General features: G+C 40.5%; 1 protein-coding gene across 2 annotated transcripts in view; it reads right to left on the reverse strand.

Moving 5' to 3' along the window:
* The window catches only part of HIKESHI (heat shock protein nuclear import factor hikeshi), a 38,764-nt gene extending 34,885 nt beyond the window's left edge, over positions 1–3,879 (reverse strand). Inside the window, exons 1-3 of one of the 2 annotated variants that reach the window (XM_043451996.1) lie at positions 3,638–3,865; positions 3,248–3,310; positions 1,254–1,491 (exon numbers count right to left, since the gene is read on the reverse strand). In XM_043451996.1, coding sequence (XP_043307931.1) covers positions 1,254–1,491; positions 3,248–3,310; positions 3,638–3,667 — 331 coding nt within the window. In that variant the 5' untranslated portion in view covers positions 3,668–3,865. Of the gene's footprint in view, positions 1–1,253; positions 1,492–3,247; positions 3,311–3,637 lie in introns of both variants that reach the window. The other variant, XM_043451999.1, reaches the window with a different exon arrangement.
* Between the last annotated feature and the right edge of the window lie 16,095 nt (positions 3,880–19,974).

Below are 19,974 nucleotides of genomic sequence, written 5' to 3' on the forward strand. Positions count from 1 at the left end.
TAACAGTTCATCATCTGACCAGAAATGCTCTAGTTCATTCTTCACAGTCCTCAAGGTAAAAACAGAATTTGACCCTATCATTCCCCTATTCAATTGTTCACTGGCTCCTCTACAACTACAGGGACAGTTCTTTATGGGGGAAGAGACACATGGGCTTCAGAGTACATGCAAATTTTTATATTACACACACTTTTTATGACACTATCAAATAGGTCTGTAATCAAAGCATGTTAAAACTTGCTAACCTATTAAATTCAAATGAGTCAGTGTGATTCAAAAGCTTTTCAGCTTTTCATGACCCATGCCTGCATCCTATACCCCATGCCTTGTGCCATTCTGAGCACACCACGATTTCAATCTTTTACCATTATATCCATATTTTCTCCGCCTAGAAAAGAATGCCCAATAAGCCTCATAGTTCTGACAAACACCTACTCATCTTCTCAAAAGGTTTAATATCACCTTCGCCCAGAAATTTTCCCCAACCTACTAAGGGTTGCCTATTTAGTTGCTCCTTTTACCGATTCTCTCAGCACTTTGTACAAACATACACAACTACTTTTCAACCTTCTAAACAATGGTCCAAACATGTTGTCTAAAATATGACTTTTCCTTAGACTCTATAGACTATTTCTAGGAGAAGATATATTTATAATCTAAGACTTTCCATGTTTCTTTTCATCTACACTTTCAAAGGAACCAGACATTCATTGGGAGTAAATGTACCTAGTTCTATTTTCAGTTTCTACACAAAATATCTCAAGCATGTAAACAAGATTTGTCCCTCTAAGATCTAGCATCTGTAATGTGAATAAAACCAACACAACATTTAAGGGGTAATCAAATCTAAGAACTCAAAAATTTTCATAGAAAAAAAGGACTCATATTTCCTACACAAGTCTACTTGGCTTACCTGTTTAAACACTGATATATATATACTACAAATTTGAGAAGATTCCTCTCATTATTCATTAAACACCCTCTCATTCAAAAATATCTCTTTATAATATAAAGGTATACACCATATAAAGAGAATCACAGTGACTGGTTCTCTCCAGGGGCAAAGGATGGGAGTATGAGGTCCCTTCACTCACATTTTTCAAATGTGTATCATCTAATTTTTTTTTAAACAATGTTACATATTACTTTAACAATCAGAAAAATATAATGAAAAGTGAAAAATGCCATATTCTATGCTATGCCATTTAAGAAAAAAGTTTAACTATGAAACTATTTTAATATATTATTCTTACCAGATTTAAGACCTGAAATTTTGAAGATGGCACTTGGTTTCCCATTCGTGACAAATCCTAGGAGTTGCCATACTGGCATTCCATTTGAATCAGGATAGGAAAAGTAGACAGAGCCTCCCATTCCTTCAGGAAATGGGATTGTTCCCAGCATAAAAACCACAACATGGTTGATATTTTCATAATCAGGCAAGTCAAAAACAAATTTATCCTCTGCCACTTGCTGTGCAGCTGTTTGCACCTAGAAAATAAGAAACTCACCTTAGTTCAATAGTTTGATAAGTTACTATAGCCCTTTTAGTGTTGCTGTAAGCTCTGTTAACAGATACAGTTGACTACTGTCATCATATCAAGCCTAACACTGGGTGAATCTGATACTCTAACTATGGAATTACCAAATACACCAAAAAGCACTAACTTTAACAGAAAACCTAAAAATATATATCTAGGCTTAAAATGATTTAATGAATGCAATCTTTTAAAAACATGACTAAATTATTTGAGAAGTGCCCAGAAAAGACTTTACTTACATAATAAATCACTACAGCTTCAAAATGTTATAAAAATGAAACACCACACCATAAAAGCCTTATCTTCTAGTTTGAAGGTAAAGAAACTCCAGGTAATTAAAATGAGTAAGCAATCCAGAAGTTGTTACTGTCAATCCTCATTATTTGCAAATTCCCTATCTGTCATTTTGCCTACTCACTAAAACATACTTGTAACCCCCAAATTACTAACCTTCAGTTTAAACAGAGAATAAAACAAAAGAAGAAAGAACATAAACCAAACTGCCCATATTAATTTTATCAGTTTTTGGCATGCACACAATCTTAAGGGCATATAAAATTATGGTATGTACAAATCCTCAAGCAATATAAACATTTCTTAATGCCAACTCTGTCAAAAGCACCAGACATTCTGTTAATTTGTATTATGACACTCTAATCCTCAACTCGAGGTAAAAAAAGGACCTCTTTTACTTAAAAAAAGTAAATTTTCAAGGAATGAAAATTGACTTCATAATTTTAGATTAGATGGACTTTTTTAGTAAAAGAATAATATTGTTAAGTGTCAAGGTACTCTAGGTCTCTTTGCCTTTATTTCGATTAACGTGTTCAAATATAGCAGAATTAAGAGAGTCAAACACTCTAGAAAGTCAAACACTCTTTAGTGGAAAAAATGTTGCCATCAAGGAACCCCTCCTGGATATCCATTAGAGAGATGAGGTATTAGGTAAATACACAAAGGCATTGCTGTAACTAAATTCCTTGCAAATTAGTTAGCGACACGAATTCCATAGGGCTTTTCTATTCTTCAGAAAAACACACATATTTTAAATGTCATTCATTAATGAAATTCATCTGAGTTCCGCGGGTGGTCTTGTCATTTTTCCTATTAGGGGCAGGTGCAATCCAAACTTATCTCACCAGTATTATCTACTACCATTGCCAAAAGGCATCTCTCTGCCATTTAAGGCACAGACAAATTTTCTGAGGACAGCCATCTCCAATTTATCTCTCTAGTTCCTTACACTGTGTACAGACTACATTGTTTAAAAAAAAAAAAAATTGATGAAAAACTTAACAAAGAAGCTGCAACATTTAACAAAGCAAGGAGAAAACATAAAAAGAACTCTTGGTGAAAAAGAATCAGGTCTGAAATGAACCTGAATGGTTTCTACGGAGGCAAGCAAGATTCACCCTCAAGATTATTCCTCAACAATTCCAGGTACTTATTCTATTTACCTAACGATTCATCAAGGAAGACAATCTCCTTTTTTACCAATAAGGAAACCCGCTGCTCACATCACTTGGAGTCATCAGAAGCACGGCTCCCGATTTAAGTTTCACGAATTTCTACCAATCAACTTCAAATTACGTTAAGCCTATTTTTATTAGAGCCCTTCCAAAGGGACCCAGAAGTTAAACACTGACCGAGCATCTTAACCTTGGACAGGCTGGACGCTACAGGCTAGATTAAATGCCAGTATTTACCTCGAATTCCCTTTCTGAGCTCAGGCGAGTCTTTATACTGCCAACTGAGCTTAAGTTCCTCAACTGCAAAATGAAAATGAGAAGTACCACCTCACGAGTTACGGCTTAAGTTTGCGGTGTCAAACAAGCGCTACAAAGAAGGCTGAGATGAAGCGCTGTGAACAAAAGGCGTGCGCTGCCTAGGGTAAGGCACACTCAAAAAGCGGCAGTGAACACTGGGACTGCTATCAAGAGCGCTGGGGGCAAAGAAGGGCGCAAACCACGCTCTCCGCCGGAAAGCAGACGAAAGGGGTCTTCCCCGAATCCGGCGCACCACCCCCTATCCCAATCCCCGTGGCCTCGCCCTTGGGGTGTCGCCCTCTTCCTAAGACCATCCGACCCTTTCCTCACCAGCCTCCCCGCCACCAAGCAGCCGAACATGGCGGCGGCGACTCCGCTCGGCCAGCAAGGACCCGAGGTCAAGGACTAAAAATCCTAGGGCTACTGCCGTGGTCGAGCCCAAGAACCTTCCAGAACGTGGACTAGGGCGCCTGCCCCTCAGCTACATAGCGACGAGGCCAGCGGCAGGACCGCCTTCTGCCCCCGCGACCTCTGAACCCCCGCTTCCTAACCAGCGCGCCGCTCAGGCGACGAGTACTTCCGGGGCTTTAGAAAGCTGGGCCGGATCCGGCTAAGACTACAAGTCCCAGGAAGCCCTGCGCGGGCTTCCGGGAAGGGAGCGCAGGGTATTTGCCCTTTGAATTGGTAGTCCATACTGAAATGACCGGTTTCAAAGCAGGCTGGAGATGTTTCTCACGTTTGTGTAACATTTAAGCGATTACATTGCGCTTTTACAATCATTTCTCTGGATCGTTACAAAAATCGTGTGAGTTGGTTATTATTATCTGCATTTTGTGGGTGAGGAAATTGCCCAGAGTGACCAGCCCTAATTCTTCACGCAGCACTAAGGGATGGAGTTTAAATCCAAGTCCTGATTCAAATCCGAGTTTCTTTCTGCTATCAGTCAGTCAGTCAGTCAATCCGTTCAGTCGCTCAGTTGTGTCCGACTCTTTGCGACCCCATGGACTGCAGCACACCAGGCCTCCCTGTCCATTACCAACTCCCGGAGCTTACTCAAACTCATGTCCATTGAGTCAGGGACGCCATCCAACCATCTCATCCTCTGTCATCCCCTTCTCCTCCTGCCTTCAATCTTTCCCAGCATCAGGGTCTTTTCCAATGCGTCAGTTCTTCAAATCAGGTGGCCAAAGTATTGGATTTTCAGCTTCAGCATCAGTCCTTCCAATGAACATCCAGGACTGATCTCCTTTAGGATGGACTGGTTGGATCTCTTTGCAGTCCAAGGGACTCTCAAGAGTCCTCTCCAACACCACAATTCAAAAGCATCAGTTCTTCGGCACTCAGCTTTCTTTATAGCCCAACTCTCACATCCATGCATGACTACTGGAAAAACCATAGCTTGGACTAGACGGATATTTGTTAGCAACCTCTTGAGAAATCTTTCTGCTATATGTTAGCTGAAAATTACTGATTTTTAATCGGCTGTTTTGCACTTATTGACAATTTTATTGTAGTTCTTTCCAACTTCACTTGGCTCCTCCATTTATTTGCTGTAAAAAAAAAATTGTAAGCAAGCTGTATAGTAATATCCTTGTACTTTAATGGCATCTTTGTATAATAAGAATAATTGTGTTTGTCTCCTAGGGTTGCTATGAGGGTTAAATGAATTTAAATCCTTAGAACTTGGCAGTACTTAACTAAAGGCTGTTTTGTTGTAAAATGTCTTTTTTTGTTTGTTTGTTTTCTTTTGTCTGTGTATTTGCAGAAAAGGTTCATAACCAGAAGAACCAGTGTCAAGTACTGACTGCCACCAATACTGTTTCTGCATTTCACAACTTCAGTTCCCTTTCCTGTCCAATAGGAAGATAAGATATCCCCTTTGCGAAGGTCTCTGCTCAACTTGAAATATCTGAGCTTAGTCCATCAGGCGCCAGCAAGTCTATCCCAGGTTGTATGTGGAGGATCAGAGTGTTTGGAACAGTAGTCCTCTGGTCTCTACTCCAGCACCATAGACTTGGACCATCTGTTTTGTCTCAGATACTGCTTTGAATAGCCAAGCCAAAGATTAATAAATAATCAAAATTAATAGATAATCAAAGATAGAAGAGGGTCTTTCAACCAATGTCTCCAGCTTTCTACCTAAGAAGTCCCAGAATCTTCAGACTAAGAAGGCCATTCACATGAGACTATTTCATGAGAGGCAGACAAACTGCCGGGACTCAGAGCCCATTAATTAGTTTATAATCTTAGGCCAGCTAACCTAACACTACCTTTTCTTCCTTTTCACCATGTATAGAATGAGATAGTAATAAGGTTCTTATAAAGGTTATTACATGTAAAGTAGCAAAGTAGTGGCCGGAATATTTGTTGTTGTTCAGTTGCCAGGTTGTGTCTGACTCTTTGTGATCCCATGAACTGCAGCATGCCAGGCTTCGCTGTCCTTCACTATCTTCCAGAGTTTGTTCAAACCCATGTTCCTTGAGTGGGTGATGCCATCCAACCACCTCATCCTCTGTCACCCCCTTCTCCTGCCCTCAGTCTTTTCCAGCATCAGGGTCTTTTCCAATGAATCAGCTCTTTGTATCAGGTGGCCAAAGTATTGGAGCTTCAGCTTCAGCATCAGTCCTTCCAATGAATATTCAGGGTTGATTTCCTTTAGGATTGACTGGTTTGATCTCCTTGAAGTCCAAGGAACTCTCAAGAGTCTTCTCCAGCACCACATCCAGAATCAGTTATTACTTTTCTTAATTTTTCATGTATTCATACCCATTTTGTATACTTTGAAGTAATAAATTAATATATTGGTCTCTGCCTTCTGTTTCCTACACAGGGCTCCTGTAATTCCCAAGTAATAAGAGTGCTAGGAGCATCTTTTTTTCTAATGAGAGACTCTGGATAGGTTCCTGGGTGGCTCCTAGATGGCAGCTCATCACCAGAAACATGAAGCCTGATTAGAAGCTTGGACTTTTCAGCCTCTCCCCCCATTCTATAGAAAGGGGAGAGGGGCTGGAAATGGAATGGATCATGCTTACATGAGGAAGCCTCCATAAAATTCCAGTAGTATGGTGTTTGGAGAACTTCCAGGTTGATGACTATGTCCATGTACCAGGATGCTATACCCCAACTCCACCAGGACAGAAGATCCTGTACTCCCAAACCTTGCCTTAGGCATCTATTCACCTGGCCATTCATCTTTATCCTTTATCATAACTGTTAGTAAATTGGTAAACATAAGTAAGTGTTTCTCTGAGTTCTGTGAGTTGTTCCAGTCAATAATCAAATCCAAGGGGAGGAAGGTATGGAAACCTCCAGTTTGTAGTCACGTTGGACAGAAGTTGTGGGTAACCTGGGACTTAACTACTTGTGATTGGCATCTGAAGGGGGGCACTGAGGGGCTGAGACCTTAACCTGTGGGATTTGAGGCCATCTCCAGCTGTGTTAGGATTGGGTTGACTGGTAGGACTGAGCTGGTGTCACAGAATTGCCCGATGTAGGAAAAACAGTGTGGTTGTAGTGTGAAAGTAAAGACCAGGTTTTTTCTTTTAAATACTGTGACTATGTATTCTGTGTATTTTGATTCTCTGAGCCACTTGTAGTTTTTAACCTTCATGTGCTTATGCAACTTCTTTTACCTGCCTGTCATACTTCCTTGGAAATTTCTTACCGACCCTTTCAATTGGCTCAAATATTTTCTTCAGAAATCTTTCTAGACTCACCTGTAATTAGTCATTCCTTCTCTTACATGACAATCTTATCTAATTGATTGAGAGCTAGTTAGATTTTTGTAAACTATAGTTGTTGTTTATTAATTGGCCCAACCTTTGTTATCTGGGATTTGAGCTTTTTCTCCATTTTTCTGATGAACTGTCTACTTCTAGGTTGGACAAAGAATTAGAGACAATGAGTTTAGTATCCTTTCTCCAGACTATGAAAATCAGCCTTTTGTTCACCACACTATATTACTTTTATTTGTTTTGTTTTGGGTCACAACTGCTCAGCGTGTGGGTATCTTAGTTCCTGGACCACGGGTGGAAGCCATGCCCCCTAGAGTGGAGACACAGCTGTTAACCACTAGCCCACCAGGAAGTCTGTTGTTTCTTAAATACAACAGTCTTTTGTAACTAAAGAAAGCACAGGTAGATACAGTGTATGGAAGTGAAGAAAAGTGTTTCAGAGGAAAAAAAAATCTTTCCAATAATCAGAACTCCCTGAGATAAGAATAGGCAGGCATGGGATAGTGAATTCTCCCATTCACACTGATATTTTAACTAATGCTGAAATCCACTTATATTGTTAAGGAGATTCATAGAAAACTTGGGAAAACTGACCTAGGACCTCAAAGGTACCTATCAGCTTTCAGACTACATAGGCTTCTGTGGACTAAGAACAAATTGTAGTTGAGTTTTGGCCAGGGAGTCAGGAACCAAATCCTGGCTTTACCTTTTCCATTAACTAGCCTAGGGATGAAGTAATTTATCTTTTTAGGGGTTAGGTTTCCATACTTCTAGAACGAGGACATTGAATTCTGATTTCAAGAGCAAAAATATTTTTCTCTTCTTCTAAGGAAAGTTTCCTCTCTAAAACAAGGAGAACAAGAAATAAAAGCACAAACTCCTTCGCCTTTGAACTAAGAGATATATGTGTAACTCCAAGTCACAAAGATATCAGTGGAAAGGCAAGTAATTTAGCAAAGCAGAAGGTAAACTCAAGTACCTATAGAGAAAGATAATAAATACCAAAGAAGTTCAGGAACTGTAGATACCAGGGACCACAGAAGGCAACGGTAAGGCAGTAGATTGAAACATGTAGATTGCTTAAAATCGACATCAGGTTTTATATCTGACCCTCTTCAACACCTCAGCCATTGGTATGAAATCTCTGGAAGAAATTGAGTTAGAGAGGCCCCAGGCACTAGGAAACCAGATACTGGGGGAAAAAAAAAAAAGGATTGTTGGGCAAGACTGCCTTGTACAGATTGGGTCCTGAAGTAGAGTACCCCATCAGAGAGGAGCACTTAGCTCACACTAATGTAGGATTGACACCCAGAGTGGGGGTGGCTTTTCTAAAACATCCAGTTGGAGGGTGTGGGAGTGCCTTTTTCTATATTATCCATGCAGAAAGAGGTATCTCTTACTGAGTTATCCATCGGGGAAGAGGGTCACTTTAAAAATTCATGTAACAATCCAAAACCCTTTCATGATTAAAAATTCAACAAACTTTTAGGAATAAAAGACAGCTTCCTCAAGCTGATAAAGAGCATCTATTAAAATCCCACAGCTAACATCATACTTAATGGTTAATGTTGAATGCTTTCCTCCAAAGATCAGAAACAAAACAAGGATGGCTTCTCCAGCCACATCTAAAAAGAGAGAGAGAGAAACAAAAGGCATACAGTTTGAAAATTAAGAAATAAAATTATCTCTATTTGTGACATGATTTTGTACATAGAAAATCCTAAGGAATATACTAAAAAACTATTAGATGTAATAAACAAGTTCAACAAAGTTGTAAGATGTAAGATCAATATACAAAATTCAATTATATTTATAAACACTTGCAATGAACAATCCAAATATAAAAATAAGACAGTTCCACTTACAGTAGCAGTAAAAAGAATAAAATATTCCAGAAGTTATCTAAAAAACAAAACAAGAAATTAAATATCTAAGTAAGTGGAAACATCCCATGTTCATGGATCTGCAGACTTAATATTGCTAAGATGGCAATATTCCCTAAATTGGTCTATGGATTCAATGCAGTTTCTATCAGAATCTCAACTATTTTTGTAGAAGTTAGCAATTTGATTCTAAAATTTATAAGGAATTGCAAGAGACCCAGAATACCCTGAACTATCTTGAATAAAAAGAACAAACTAGGAGGACTGATGGCTTCCAGTTGGCAATAATGGTAAAGAATCCAGCTGCCAGTGCAGGAGACATGAGATACTCGGGTTTGATCCTTGGATCCTTCCCCAGGAAGATCCCTGGGGAAGAAAATGGCAACCCACTCCAATGTTCTCGCCTGGAGAATCTCATGGACAAAGGAGCCTGGGGGGCTAGAGTCCATGGGGTTGCAAAGAGTCAGACATGACTGAGCGTCTGAGCAAGGAGAATTAACACTTTCCAAATTCATAAGTTATAGCAAAGCAATGATAATGGAGACAGTGCAGTGTTAGGACAAAAATCATTATGTCAATCAATGGAATAGAGCTGAGCACCCAGAAATAAACTGTTATGTCTGTGGTCCACTGATTTTCAACAGAAGTGCCAAGACCATTCAGCTGGGGAAGGAAAGGTCTTTTCAACAAAGATTCTGGGACAATAGGATAGTCACATGCAAAATAATGAAATCAAACCCTTTCCTAATGCCATATATAAAAATTAACTCAAAATGGATCAAAGATCTAAATGTAAAAACTAAAACTATCAAACTCTTTGAAGAAAACAGGGGTAAATCTTCATTAATTGGGGTTTGGCAAAGGATCCTTAGATATAATGCCAAAAGTATGAGCAAAAAGCCAAAAAATAGACCATCTGAATTTCATAAAAATTAAATTAATTGAAAAAAAAGCCCAAAACTTTGGTGCTTCCAAGGAAATCATCAAAAATGTGAAAAGACCACCACAGAATGGGAGAAAGTATTTGCAAACTGTATATCTGATAAGGGACTTGTATCTAGATCAGACAAAGGACTTTTACAGCTTAAAAAGACAACCCAATTTTTAAATGGACAAAGGATCTTGTATTAATTTTCTAGGGCTACTATAAAAAATTACCACAAGATAGGTAACTTAAAACAACAGAAATGTATTCTCTTACAATTCTGGAGTCTAAAAGTCACGATGGGTGTCAGGAGAGCCATATGCCTGTGGAGGCTTGAGGAAGAATCAGTTTTGTGTCTCTCTTCTAACTTCTAGTGGTTGAAGGCGGTAGTGGTTGTGGTTTAGTCGCTAAGTCTTGTCTGACTTTTGCAACCCCAGGGACTGTAGCCTGCCAGGCTCCTCTGTCCACAGGATTCTCCAGGCAAGAATACTGAAGTGGGTTGCATTTCCTTCTCCAGGGGATCCTTCCGACCCAGGAATCGAACCCAGGTCTCCTGCATTGCAGGTAGATTCTTTACCTACTGAGCTTTGAGGGAAGTCCAAGTAGTTGCCACTAGTCCTTGACATTCCTTGATTTAAGACCCTTCATTCCAAACTCTGCCTCCATTTCATATTGTGTTTCTCCTTCTGTGTCTTTGTGTCTCTTCTTATACAGACCTCATTCATTATATTTAGAATCCTCCCTAATCCAGTATGGCCTTAACTTAAATTGAGTACATCTACGAAGACCCTAGTTCCGAAAAGATCACATTCACTGTTACCAGACTGACATAAATTCAGGGGCGGATTCTATTAAATTTATGGCAGACTCCCATAAATTCAGGGACTCTATTCAATTCACTATAGACATCTGAATAGACATTTCTCCAAGAAGATATACAAATGGCCAATGAGCATATGAAAATATGCTGGACACCACTCATCATTTGGGTAATGCAAATAAAAACCACAGGAGAAACATGTCACACACTCTGAAATGTTTAGAATCAGAAAGTCAGAAGCACGGATCTGGAACCCTTGTACACTGCTAGTGGGAATGTGAAATGGTGCAGCTGCTTTGGGAAACAGATTGACACTTCCTCAAATGATTAAACATAGAGCCACCATATGACCTATAATTCTGCTCCTAGGTATATACTCAAGAGAAATGAAAACAGATGTTCACTCAATAACTTGTATGTGAATGCTTATAGCAACATTATTCATGATACCCAAAAGGTGAAAACAAATGTCTACCAATGACTAAATGGATAAACAGAATGTGGTATGCAGTGGAAAATTATTCATATAGTAAATGTGATTCCACCCGTATGAAGTATATAGAGAAATCTAAGACAGTATGTTAGCAATTCCTTTTGGCTGGGGTGGGTGTGGATGTGGAGATGGTGGTGAGTAGCTAAGGCTATAGCTAAGGCATATAGGTTTGTTGCTCAGTCGTGTGGGACTCTTTGTGATCCCATGGACTGTAAAGCTTAGCAGGGTCCTCCGTCCATGGAATATTCCTGGCAAGAGGACTGGAGTGGGTTGCCATTTCCTCCTCCAGCGGATTTTTCTGACCCGGAGATCGAACCCAGGTCTCCGGCATTGCAGGCAGACGCTTTACCCTCTGCGTCACCAGGAAACAATAGTAACTATTTTAAGTGTACGGTACAGTAGTATTAACTGATAACCTTGTCCTGCAGCAGATCTGTAGAATTTTCTCATCTCGCAAAACTAGAACACTGTGCCTGTTGAACAATTGCCCTATTCACCCTCCCCTAGACTTTTTGAGGTGATGAAAATGATCGGTTAATAAAATCGGCAATAGTGATGTTTGCATATATCTGTGAATATACTAAAGACCATTGAATTATGCTTTTTTTCTTTTAAAGGAACTCCTCTTTATTAAACCAGTTTGTTGGATAAAATGCATTTGTTTTTTGTTTCTGACACCATTACTCCGCTTGTGGAATCTTAGTTCCCTGACCAGGGATTAAACCTGAGCCCATGGCAGTGAAAATGTTGAGTCTTAACTGCTGGCCCACCGGGGAATTCCCTGAATTATACATCTTAAATAGATGAATTGTATGGTATGTGAATTATATTTCAATAAAACATCTAAAATGGATGAATTGTGTGGTATGTGAATTATATTTCAATAAAACTATTTTTAAAATCAATACCATTTACAATAGTATTAAAATAACAACAGCCTCATGTAAAGATACCTATAAGCAAGTAGTTAGTCCTGGGGTGGGGACAGCGAGATTGCATGAAGGTCTTCCCCTGCCCGACTGTGCAATACTGACATCAAGGCTCATATTCTCCAGGTAGGAGACTGAAGCATCTTTCTCAGGAAAAACTGAACACCCCAGAGACACAGCTATCTTGAAATCTACAATGACAAAATTGACAGACTGCCTAAAAATAGTGAAACATTCCAGTAAACAGCCTCCCCACATTTTTTATTTATAAATAAATAGAACATGCCGCTAAGGATCAACACACATATGAGGAAATTCCCTATCATGAAAGAGAAAGACCGAGTTAAATAAATATTTGGGGCAGCGGGAGTAGGGGAGCTGATTCAGTAGAAACAAAATAGCACAAGGATCAAAAGAAGCTTAATAAAACCCTGTAGGTTTTATCCAGAGAGAGAAATAGAGTGTGTCGCTGAAACAAAAACTGAATGCTATCAAAGAGGAAAATCAGAGAACAAGAAAGAACTCCACAGAACTTAAAAATACGAGGGCTAAAAAGACTGTGTAGATTTTAGAAGGTTGTAAAATAAGGTAAAGGAAATTTTCCAGAGAAGAGAGGAAAAAGAAAGAAATGGAAATAAAGAGAGAAATGATCAAATTAGAAGATCAGTATAGGAGGCTCAGAATTTGACTTAGTGGGAATTCCTGAAAGAACAAAGAAAACACTGGACAGTAAACTATTGAATAAATATTATTTATTAAAATCCCAGAGCTGTAGGATATGAATCTCCAGAAGGAAAAAGGCTCACTGACTACCCACCAATATAAACAGAACGCACACCAAGGCTCACCCTCATGAAATTTCAGAACATGGAACTAAATGGAGATTCCATGAAGCTAAAATAAAAAATTATATACAATGGTTGCAGGCAAAAGTGAGTTGACCTCTGTGTAGCAACCCTGCAAGCTAAAAGCTAAAAGTGCTTTCATTATTCTGAGTGCAAATTTTTTCCTATATTGAACTCAATATCCATCCAAAACTATAATCCAAGTACAGGACAGACTGGGCTTCCCAGGTGGCACAGTGGTAAAGAATCTATCTGACAATACAGGAGACACAGGAGCGTCAGGTTCCATCCCTGGCTCGGAAAGATGCCCTGGAGAAAGAAATGGCAACCCAATCCAGTATTCTTGCCTGAAGTATTAGATGGACAGAGGAGCCTGGCGGGCAACGGTCCATGGGGTCACAAAGAGCCAGACATGACTGAGCATGCATGCAAGGACAGACTAAAGATATTTTCGGACCTGCAAAATCTTAAAAAAAAAAAAAAAAAATTGCCTCCCATATATCCTTTTCTCAGCAAGTTACTGGATGTGCTCCTCCCAAACAAGGGAAGAAACAATAAAGAGGAAGATATGAGACAAGATTCAGATTCAGAACACTAGAGATTCCACTAAGGAGAAGGATAAAGAGAATTCAAAAGTGACAGCAAAATAAGTCCCAGTAGATAATGCCTGGAGCACCCAATTCAGGAATCTCTTGAGAGGGATTTTTTTTTTTTCCGTTAGAACAAAATGAATCAATTATTTGACATGTCTGACAACATGAAAAGTTATACAGAGAGGTGTTTCCTGGAGCTGGTGGATGGAGGAAACCTTAGTCTAAGTCAGATATTCATACTAAAGCTGAAAAAGAGGCCGTTATCTAGGCCAGTGACAATAAAATGACTTAGCACCCAACAATATTTACGTGAATGTATTTCTTCTGTTTGGCTGCTGTAGCAAAATGCCACAAATTTGGTGGCTTAAAGCGGCACACATTCTCTTACTGTTCCAGAGGTTAGAAGGCTGAAATCAACTTCCCCTGGCTGAAAACAAGCTGTCACCGAGGCTGTAGTTGTCATCCAGAGGCTCTGGGGAGAATCTCTTCTCTTGCCTCTTCCAGATCCTAGTGCTGAGATCTTGGCTTTCTCCATCTTTAGAGGCAGCAGAGGGGCTTCTTGCTTCAGTCCTCACATTGCCTCCTCTGTCAGATGTCACTCTGCCTCCCTTTAAAAAGATACTTGTGATGGCATTTAACGTCCAGTGAAATAATTCAGAATAATCTCCCCATCTCAAGATCCTTAGCTTAATCACATTGGCAAAATCTCTTTTGCCAAATAAAGTAACATTCATAGGTCCTGACTATTTAGGGTTAGGGATTAGGACCTGGCTATTTGGGGAGAACATTATTTAGCCTGTCACCACTATCTTAATAAAAATTCCAAATGTAGGTTAACTAGACAACATTAAGAATATGGGAGAACAATGGAAAAATAATGTGAATATGAATCACTTTACTATACAATAGAAATTAACACAACATTGTAAATCAACTATGCTTCAGTAAATTAATTTTTTATAAAGATGAGAGAAAAAGAAAGGAAGTGTGGATAGCTAAAATCCTCTTCTAACTTAGTCAAAATATGTCAAAACTAATGAATGAATCAGGATAGAACAATTGCATGTAAGTACAGGGTAAATACAAGAAGAAACAGCTAAGTTGTTGAAAGTGCTTGCTTCTGGGGAATAGATCATGAGCAGAAAACCACTGTATTTTGCTTAAAACTTTTTTACCCTGTTTGATTTTTTTAAATTGTATATATGCCTATATTATATTAATAACAAAATCTGATTTTGTAAAACTGAGAAAAGGAAGTGGACTGTATAATCTTTAAAATTACCATCAGTGAATATTCCATCCATGAGCCTCTACCTCTTCAACATTATTGTTTTCAGTAACAGCATCACAGCCTCTGAACTTATGATGCCTAAAACAAATCATTAATAGCAATCATATGTACAAGAAGCTCAGCTCAGAAAAAGATATACTGGTGGTTTGAAACTTTCCACATGATAGTTCTATCCTGAAGGGAGATCTGAATGGCTTTCTCCTGTTACTCATCTTATCACCTGTACATGCGTACATGCTAAGTCGCTTCGGTTGTGTCTGACTCTTTGCAACGCTGTGGACTGTAGCCTGCCAGGCTCCTCTGACCACGGGATTCTCCAGGTGAGTATGCTGCAGTGAGTTGCCACGCCCTCCTCCAGGGGATCTACCCACCCCAAGTAGATTGCAAAAATAGCACAAATTCTTCCTCTTCCTGTGTCCATGATCTTGCAGTATGACTTTCCAGAGAGAGTCTGTCTGTTTACCCTGTTAGCCTTCTTACTTGATTTGAGCAAAAGAATACAACAGAAGTGATGTTATGCCATTTTCACGCCCACACCTCAAAAATATTTGCAAGTGAATGCTCTAGTTCTTGGAACTTTGTCCATCTACTACAGGAACAGCCCAAGGATAGCTCACTGGATGATGAGAGACATCTGGCCTCCTTACCTCAGCCAACAACCAGTCAAACCCCAGGAGCAGAGCTACCTGACTTGAAGCTGATCAAACACCTGAGTCAACCAAGACCAGAAGAACCACTCAACTGAGCTCAGCCCAAATACAATCATGAGATAAATAAATTTGAGATGTTTTGTTATGTAGCAAAAGCTAAGTTCTATGGAGTTCTGTCACTAACTGTAATCACTTTTTATTGATTAATTTTCCTTCCCTTTAATGGACACTGGTAGTTATCTATTTAACATCATTGCGCCCCCCCCCCCCCGTTCTTCCTTGTTAACCACAGTTTGGTAGTTTGGTTCAGGAACCCCTCCTCCGTGAGACTCAGGAGCCCCAGAAGAAGACCCTGCTTAATCTAATTGACAAATTTCCATTCCTTTGGCAGTGACTGTTTTAGGGTCAATCCTATAACTCAATTCTGGTCAGCGAAACCTGAGAGGAAGTCTGCTGGGAGCTTTTGAGAAAGGTTTCTTGGTCTTAAGAAAGTCACAGGAAAAGTTGGTCACTTTCTCTCTCTACGTTTCCTATATCTGAAAGTGACACCTGGAGTTGTAGCAATCATTTTTGAAACGACCTGAGAACAATCTGAGAAAAAAGCACAATCAGGTAGGCAGAGTAAAGAAATAAAAATAACTTTGTTGTTACAGCTGGTGTTCTAATGAACACAACTCTCACTAGAATATAAGCTCCAAGAAGGCAGAGCACGTGTCTATTTTGTCTGCTGCTGTATCTCCGGTGCCAAACCCAGCAGCTACCCTCTAGTAAGCATCTCATTTGCTGAACAAATGGAAGTGTATCGAGAATCACTGAGTATGTCTGCATTTGACACTTGATTAGATGGCATAAAGATCTAATTAGGGAGACTATACTTTTGAATATTTATTTATTTGTTTGGCTGTGCTGGGTCTTAGCTGTGGCATGAGTGATCTCTTTAGTCACAGCATGTGGGATCTAGTTCCCTGACCAGGGATCGAACCCAAGCACTTCGCATTGGGAGCGTGGGATCTCAGCCACTGGACACCAGGGAAGTCCCCGAGCCTGACTACTCCTGACTGTGAACCCTTCAGGAACGGGACTCTGTGTTTGCTCCCCAGTGCCTGGCGGACAGTAGATTCTCTGCACGTGTGTTGAGATGGTCTGTGTTCCAGAATATTCTGCCAGCTCTCCAGCAGAGGGTGCACACAGCCAGGTGTCCTGGAGCTCAGCACTCTCTTCAATCTGCTCACCCGCCCCTCCTCTGCCACCTTCCCCACTAGGAGCCAAAGACCACAGCAATGCCTGCGGGGGAGCTTAGAAGGGACTTTCCCATAAATTCAGAACCTCAGCGTCTGTGCTGTCCCAGCTTCCAGCACCTGCTACAGAAGGCTGAGGATATGCTTCTGTCAGCTGAAAAAGTTCTCTTTAGGTCAAGGTCAAATAAATGTTTTTCTGTAAAAGGCCAGGTAGCAGATGTTTTGGGCTTCCTGAGCCGGAAGGTCTTTATGCTGACATGCCCTTGTAACACCAAGACTTGTGTAACCAACCAGCCCCAGAGACCACCCTCCCTCTGTGCTTCTGGTTATGCAAGATAATACATTCCTTTAAGCCAATTTCAGCCGGCTTCATTGTTAATTACAGCCGAGGATATAATTAACACAACCACCCACAACTAGAATATAAGTTTCAAGAGGGCAGGGAACTTAAAAGTATATACATAAGAGAATAAGGAAAATAAGTAAAATGAAGGGTGTTGCTGTGTCCTGAAAACTTGACCACAAGGACTGCTGGCCAGATTTGACTGAGCCTGCTTTAGCTCAACAAAGCAGTGGTTTTCAAACTTCCAGGTTTGCCTGAATCAGCTGTGTTCAAACACTGATGGTTGGGCTTCTAGACTTTATTCAGCAGGTCTGGAGTGAGAACATTTTAATTTCTAACCAGTTAAGAGTTGCCAATATCTTTAATGTGAATTTCAGATAAATGGTGAATAACTTTTAATTATAAGTATGTTGTAAGTGGGGCTTCCTAGGAGGCACAGTAGTAGAGAACCCACCTGCCAACGCAGGAGACTCAAGAGACACGGGTTCCATCCCTGGAGAAGGAAATGGTAACCCACTCCAGTGTTCTTGCCTGGAGAATCCCAGGGACGGCGGAGCCTGGTGGGCTGTACAGTCCGTGGGGTCACAGAGTCAGACATGACCAAGAAACTGAGCACACACACGTTTGTTGTTAAGCATTGCATTATTTATTGTTTTATCTGAAATTCAAACTTATTTTGGCATCCCGTATCTTATTGCTAAGTCTGGCAGCCCCTAGGCAAGTTCCCAAGTGATGCCAATGGAGCTGGTCCAGGAACCGCCCTTTGAGAAACACCAACCTGTGTAATCTCATACATGTTGGAGCTTTCCAGTTGAGGTCTTTTTTTTTTTTTTCTTAAATGACGATTTCTTTTTCAATTTATTTATTTTATGGCTGCGCTGGGTCTTCGAGGCTACATGCGGGCCTTCTCCAGGTGCAGGGAGCAGGGGCTCCTCTTCAGTGAGGCTCACCGCAACTCATTCCAGGGGTTTCTCTTGTTGCAGAGCACAGGCTCTAGGCACGTGGGCTTCAGTAGCTGTGGCTCTCGGGCTATAGAGTGCTGGCTCAGCGGTTGTGGTGTGTGGGCTTAATTGTCTCGTGGCCTGTGGGATCTTTCCAGACCAGGAATCAAACCCATGTCCCCTGCACTCAGGCAGATTCTTGACCACTGAGCCACCAGGGAAGCCCATTCAGAGGTCTTAACCCTGGAGTGAAGTAAATGCCTACCACCCCTACTCAAGAATCTGAACACTCAGTCTGTACAGGTGAACATGTTCCTCCTTTATTCAGAAAAGGATTTTTTGCCCAAACTAGATGCTTTAAATATGCACTAATTTTTAAACAAGTATCCATTTATTGTGCATTTACTATGGGAGAGCTTGTTTCTAGGCTCTACATATAAAAAAGGAAAAAAGGAACAAGGATGATCAGGCCCCTTTCTCCAGTAGAGCTGGTGTTTGGTCATTGTCCAGGGGTAGATAGGACTGGGCATCTGTCTGAGAAATTACTGGTCTGCACATTGTCAGATGTTTACTTAAAACACAAAAACTATGTTGTCTGTCAACATGCCTATAAACAGGGGCCCATGGAGTTAGAAATTAGTTCACATCTCAGCCCTGCCTGCCACTTAAAACCCTGTGGCAGAGTATTTAACAACTTTACTCCTCCGATACTCCTCCGATTCCTCATCTGTAAAATTGGGACAATAATTTACACTTCATGAGGTTGTTGAATGGTAAGTAAAATAATTTATATAAGGAACTTAGCATAGTACATGGTAGGGAATAAGATGGTCAGTACTCAACTAAAAGTACAGCTACTATGATGGAAACTTCAGTGGTTTTCGAAGTGTGGTCCCTGGGCCAACAGCATCAAATAGACTCACGATCCTGTTAAAAATGCAAACTCTCTGGCCCCCACCCCAAACCTATTGAATAAGACACTCTGGGATGGGGCACAGCAATGTGGGATTTACCAAACCTTCCAGATGATTCTGATGCATGTTAAAATTTAGAAAACATTGCTGAGGAAAATACAAGAAGCCAGGTATTGTATGTGCTAGGGGTTAAGAATAGCAAGGCCAATGATGAACAAATCTTCTCTTTCTTTTCCCAGGACAGTTTAACATAGGCTTAGTGGTGTTCATGTCTCTGCTTATAGACTGAGTGTGTGTTTGTGTGTGTATGTGTTTGTAGCCCACATGCCTGAAACCCATCAGAAATTCACTTAAGCAAAGATTTCTTAGCTCATTTTTCTTGGGTTTTGGTTTTTCTTTCGACATTTAAAAAAACTTTCCCTTCTTATTTTTTGGCTGCACTGGGTCTTTCTTGGTGTTGTGGTGCGTGGGCTTCTCATTGCAGTGGCTCCTCTTGTGAAGCAGGGGCTCTAGGTGAACTAGCTTCATTAGCTGCATAGGCTCAGTACTTGTGGCTCACGGGCTTAGTTGTCCCACGGCATGTGGAGTCTTCCTGGACCAGAGATCAAACCCCTGTCCCCTACACTGGTAGGTGGATTCTCTACCACTGGATCACCAGAGAAGTTTAGCTCATTTTTCATTCATTCTGCATTTCGTTGACTGTCTACTATGAGCCAGTGTGTTGAGGCTGAGATTCAAAAAATAAGGAAACACTTCTGTGTTTCAGTAGCTCTTTCTCTAGCACTGATTTCATAACACAGGAAAACACAACAGTACGTGCATTTCTGTGGGATGCTAAAATGAGAGCTTCAACGAGAGATATTATGAAGAGAAGTAGAAGAGAGGCAGTAACTCAGAAAGGTAGAAATTCTTTATAAATGTTTAACCGAATGCAGAAAACAACTTGACTTCCTGGAAAGCCTCTGCCCAAGCCTTCAAGGCCACCAGAAGGAAAAAGAAAGGGCATTGGCTAAGACGGGGACCCTGGCCAGGGAGAAGAGAGAGACTCGTCTATGTGGGGCCTTGAAC

The sequence above is a fragment of the Cervus canadensis genome, chromosome 29 (genome assembly GCF_019320065.1).
Source record: "Cervus canadensis isolate Bull #8, Minnesota chromosome 29, ASM1932006v1, whole genome shotgun sequence".
Lineage (NCBI taxonomy): Eukaryota > Metazoa > Chordata > Mammalia > Artiodactyla > Cervidae > Cervus > Cervus canadensis.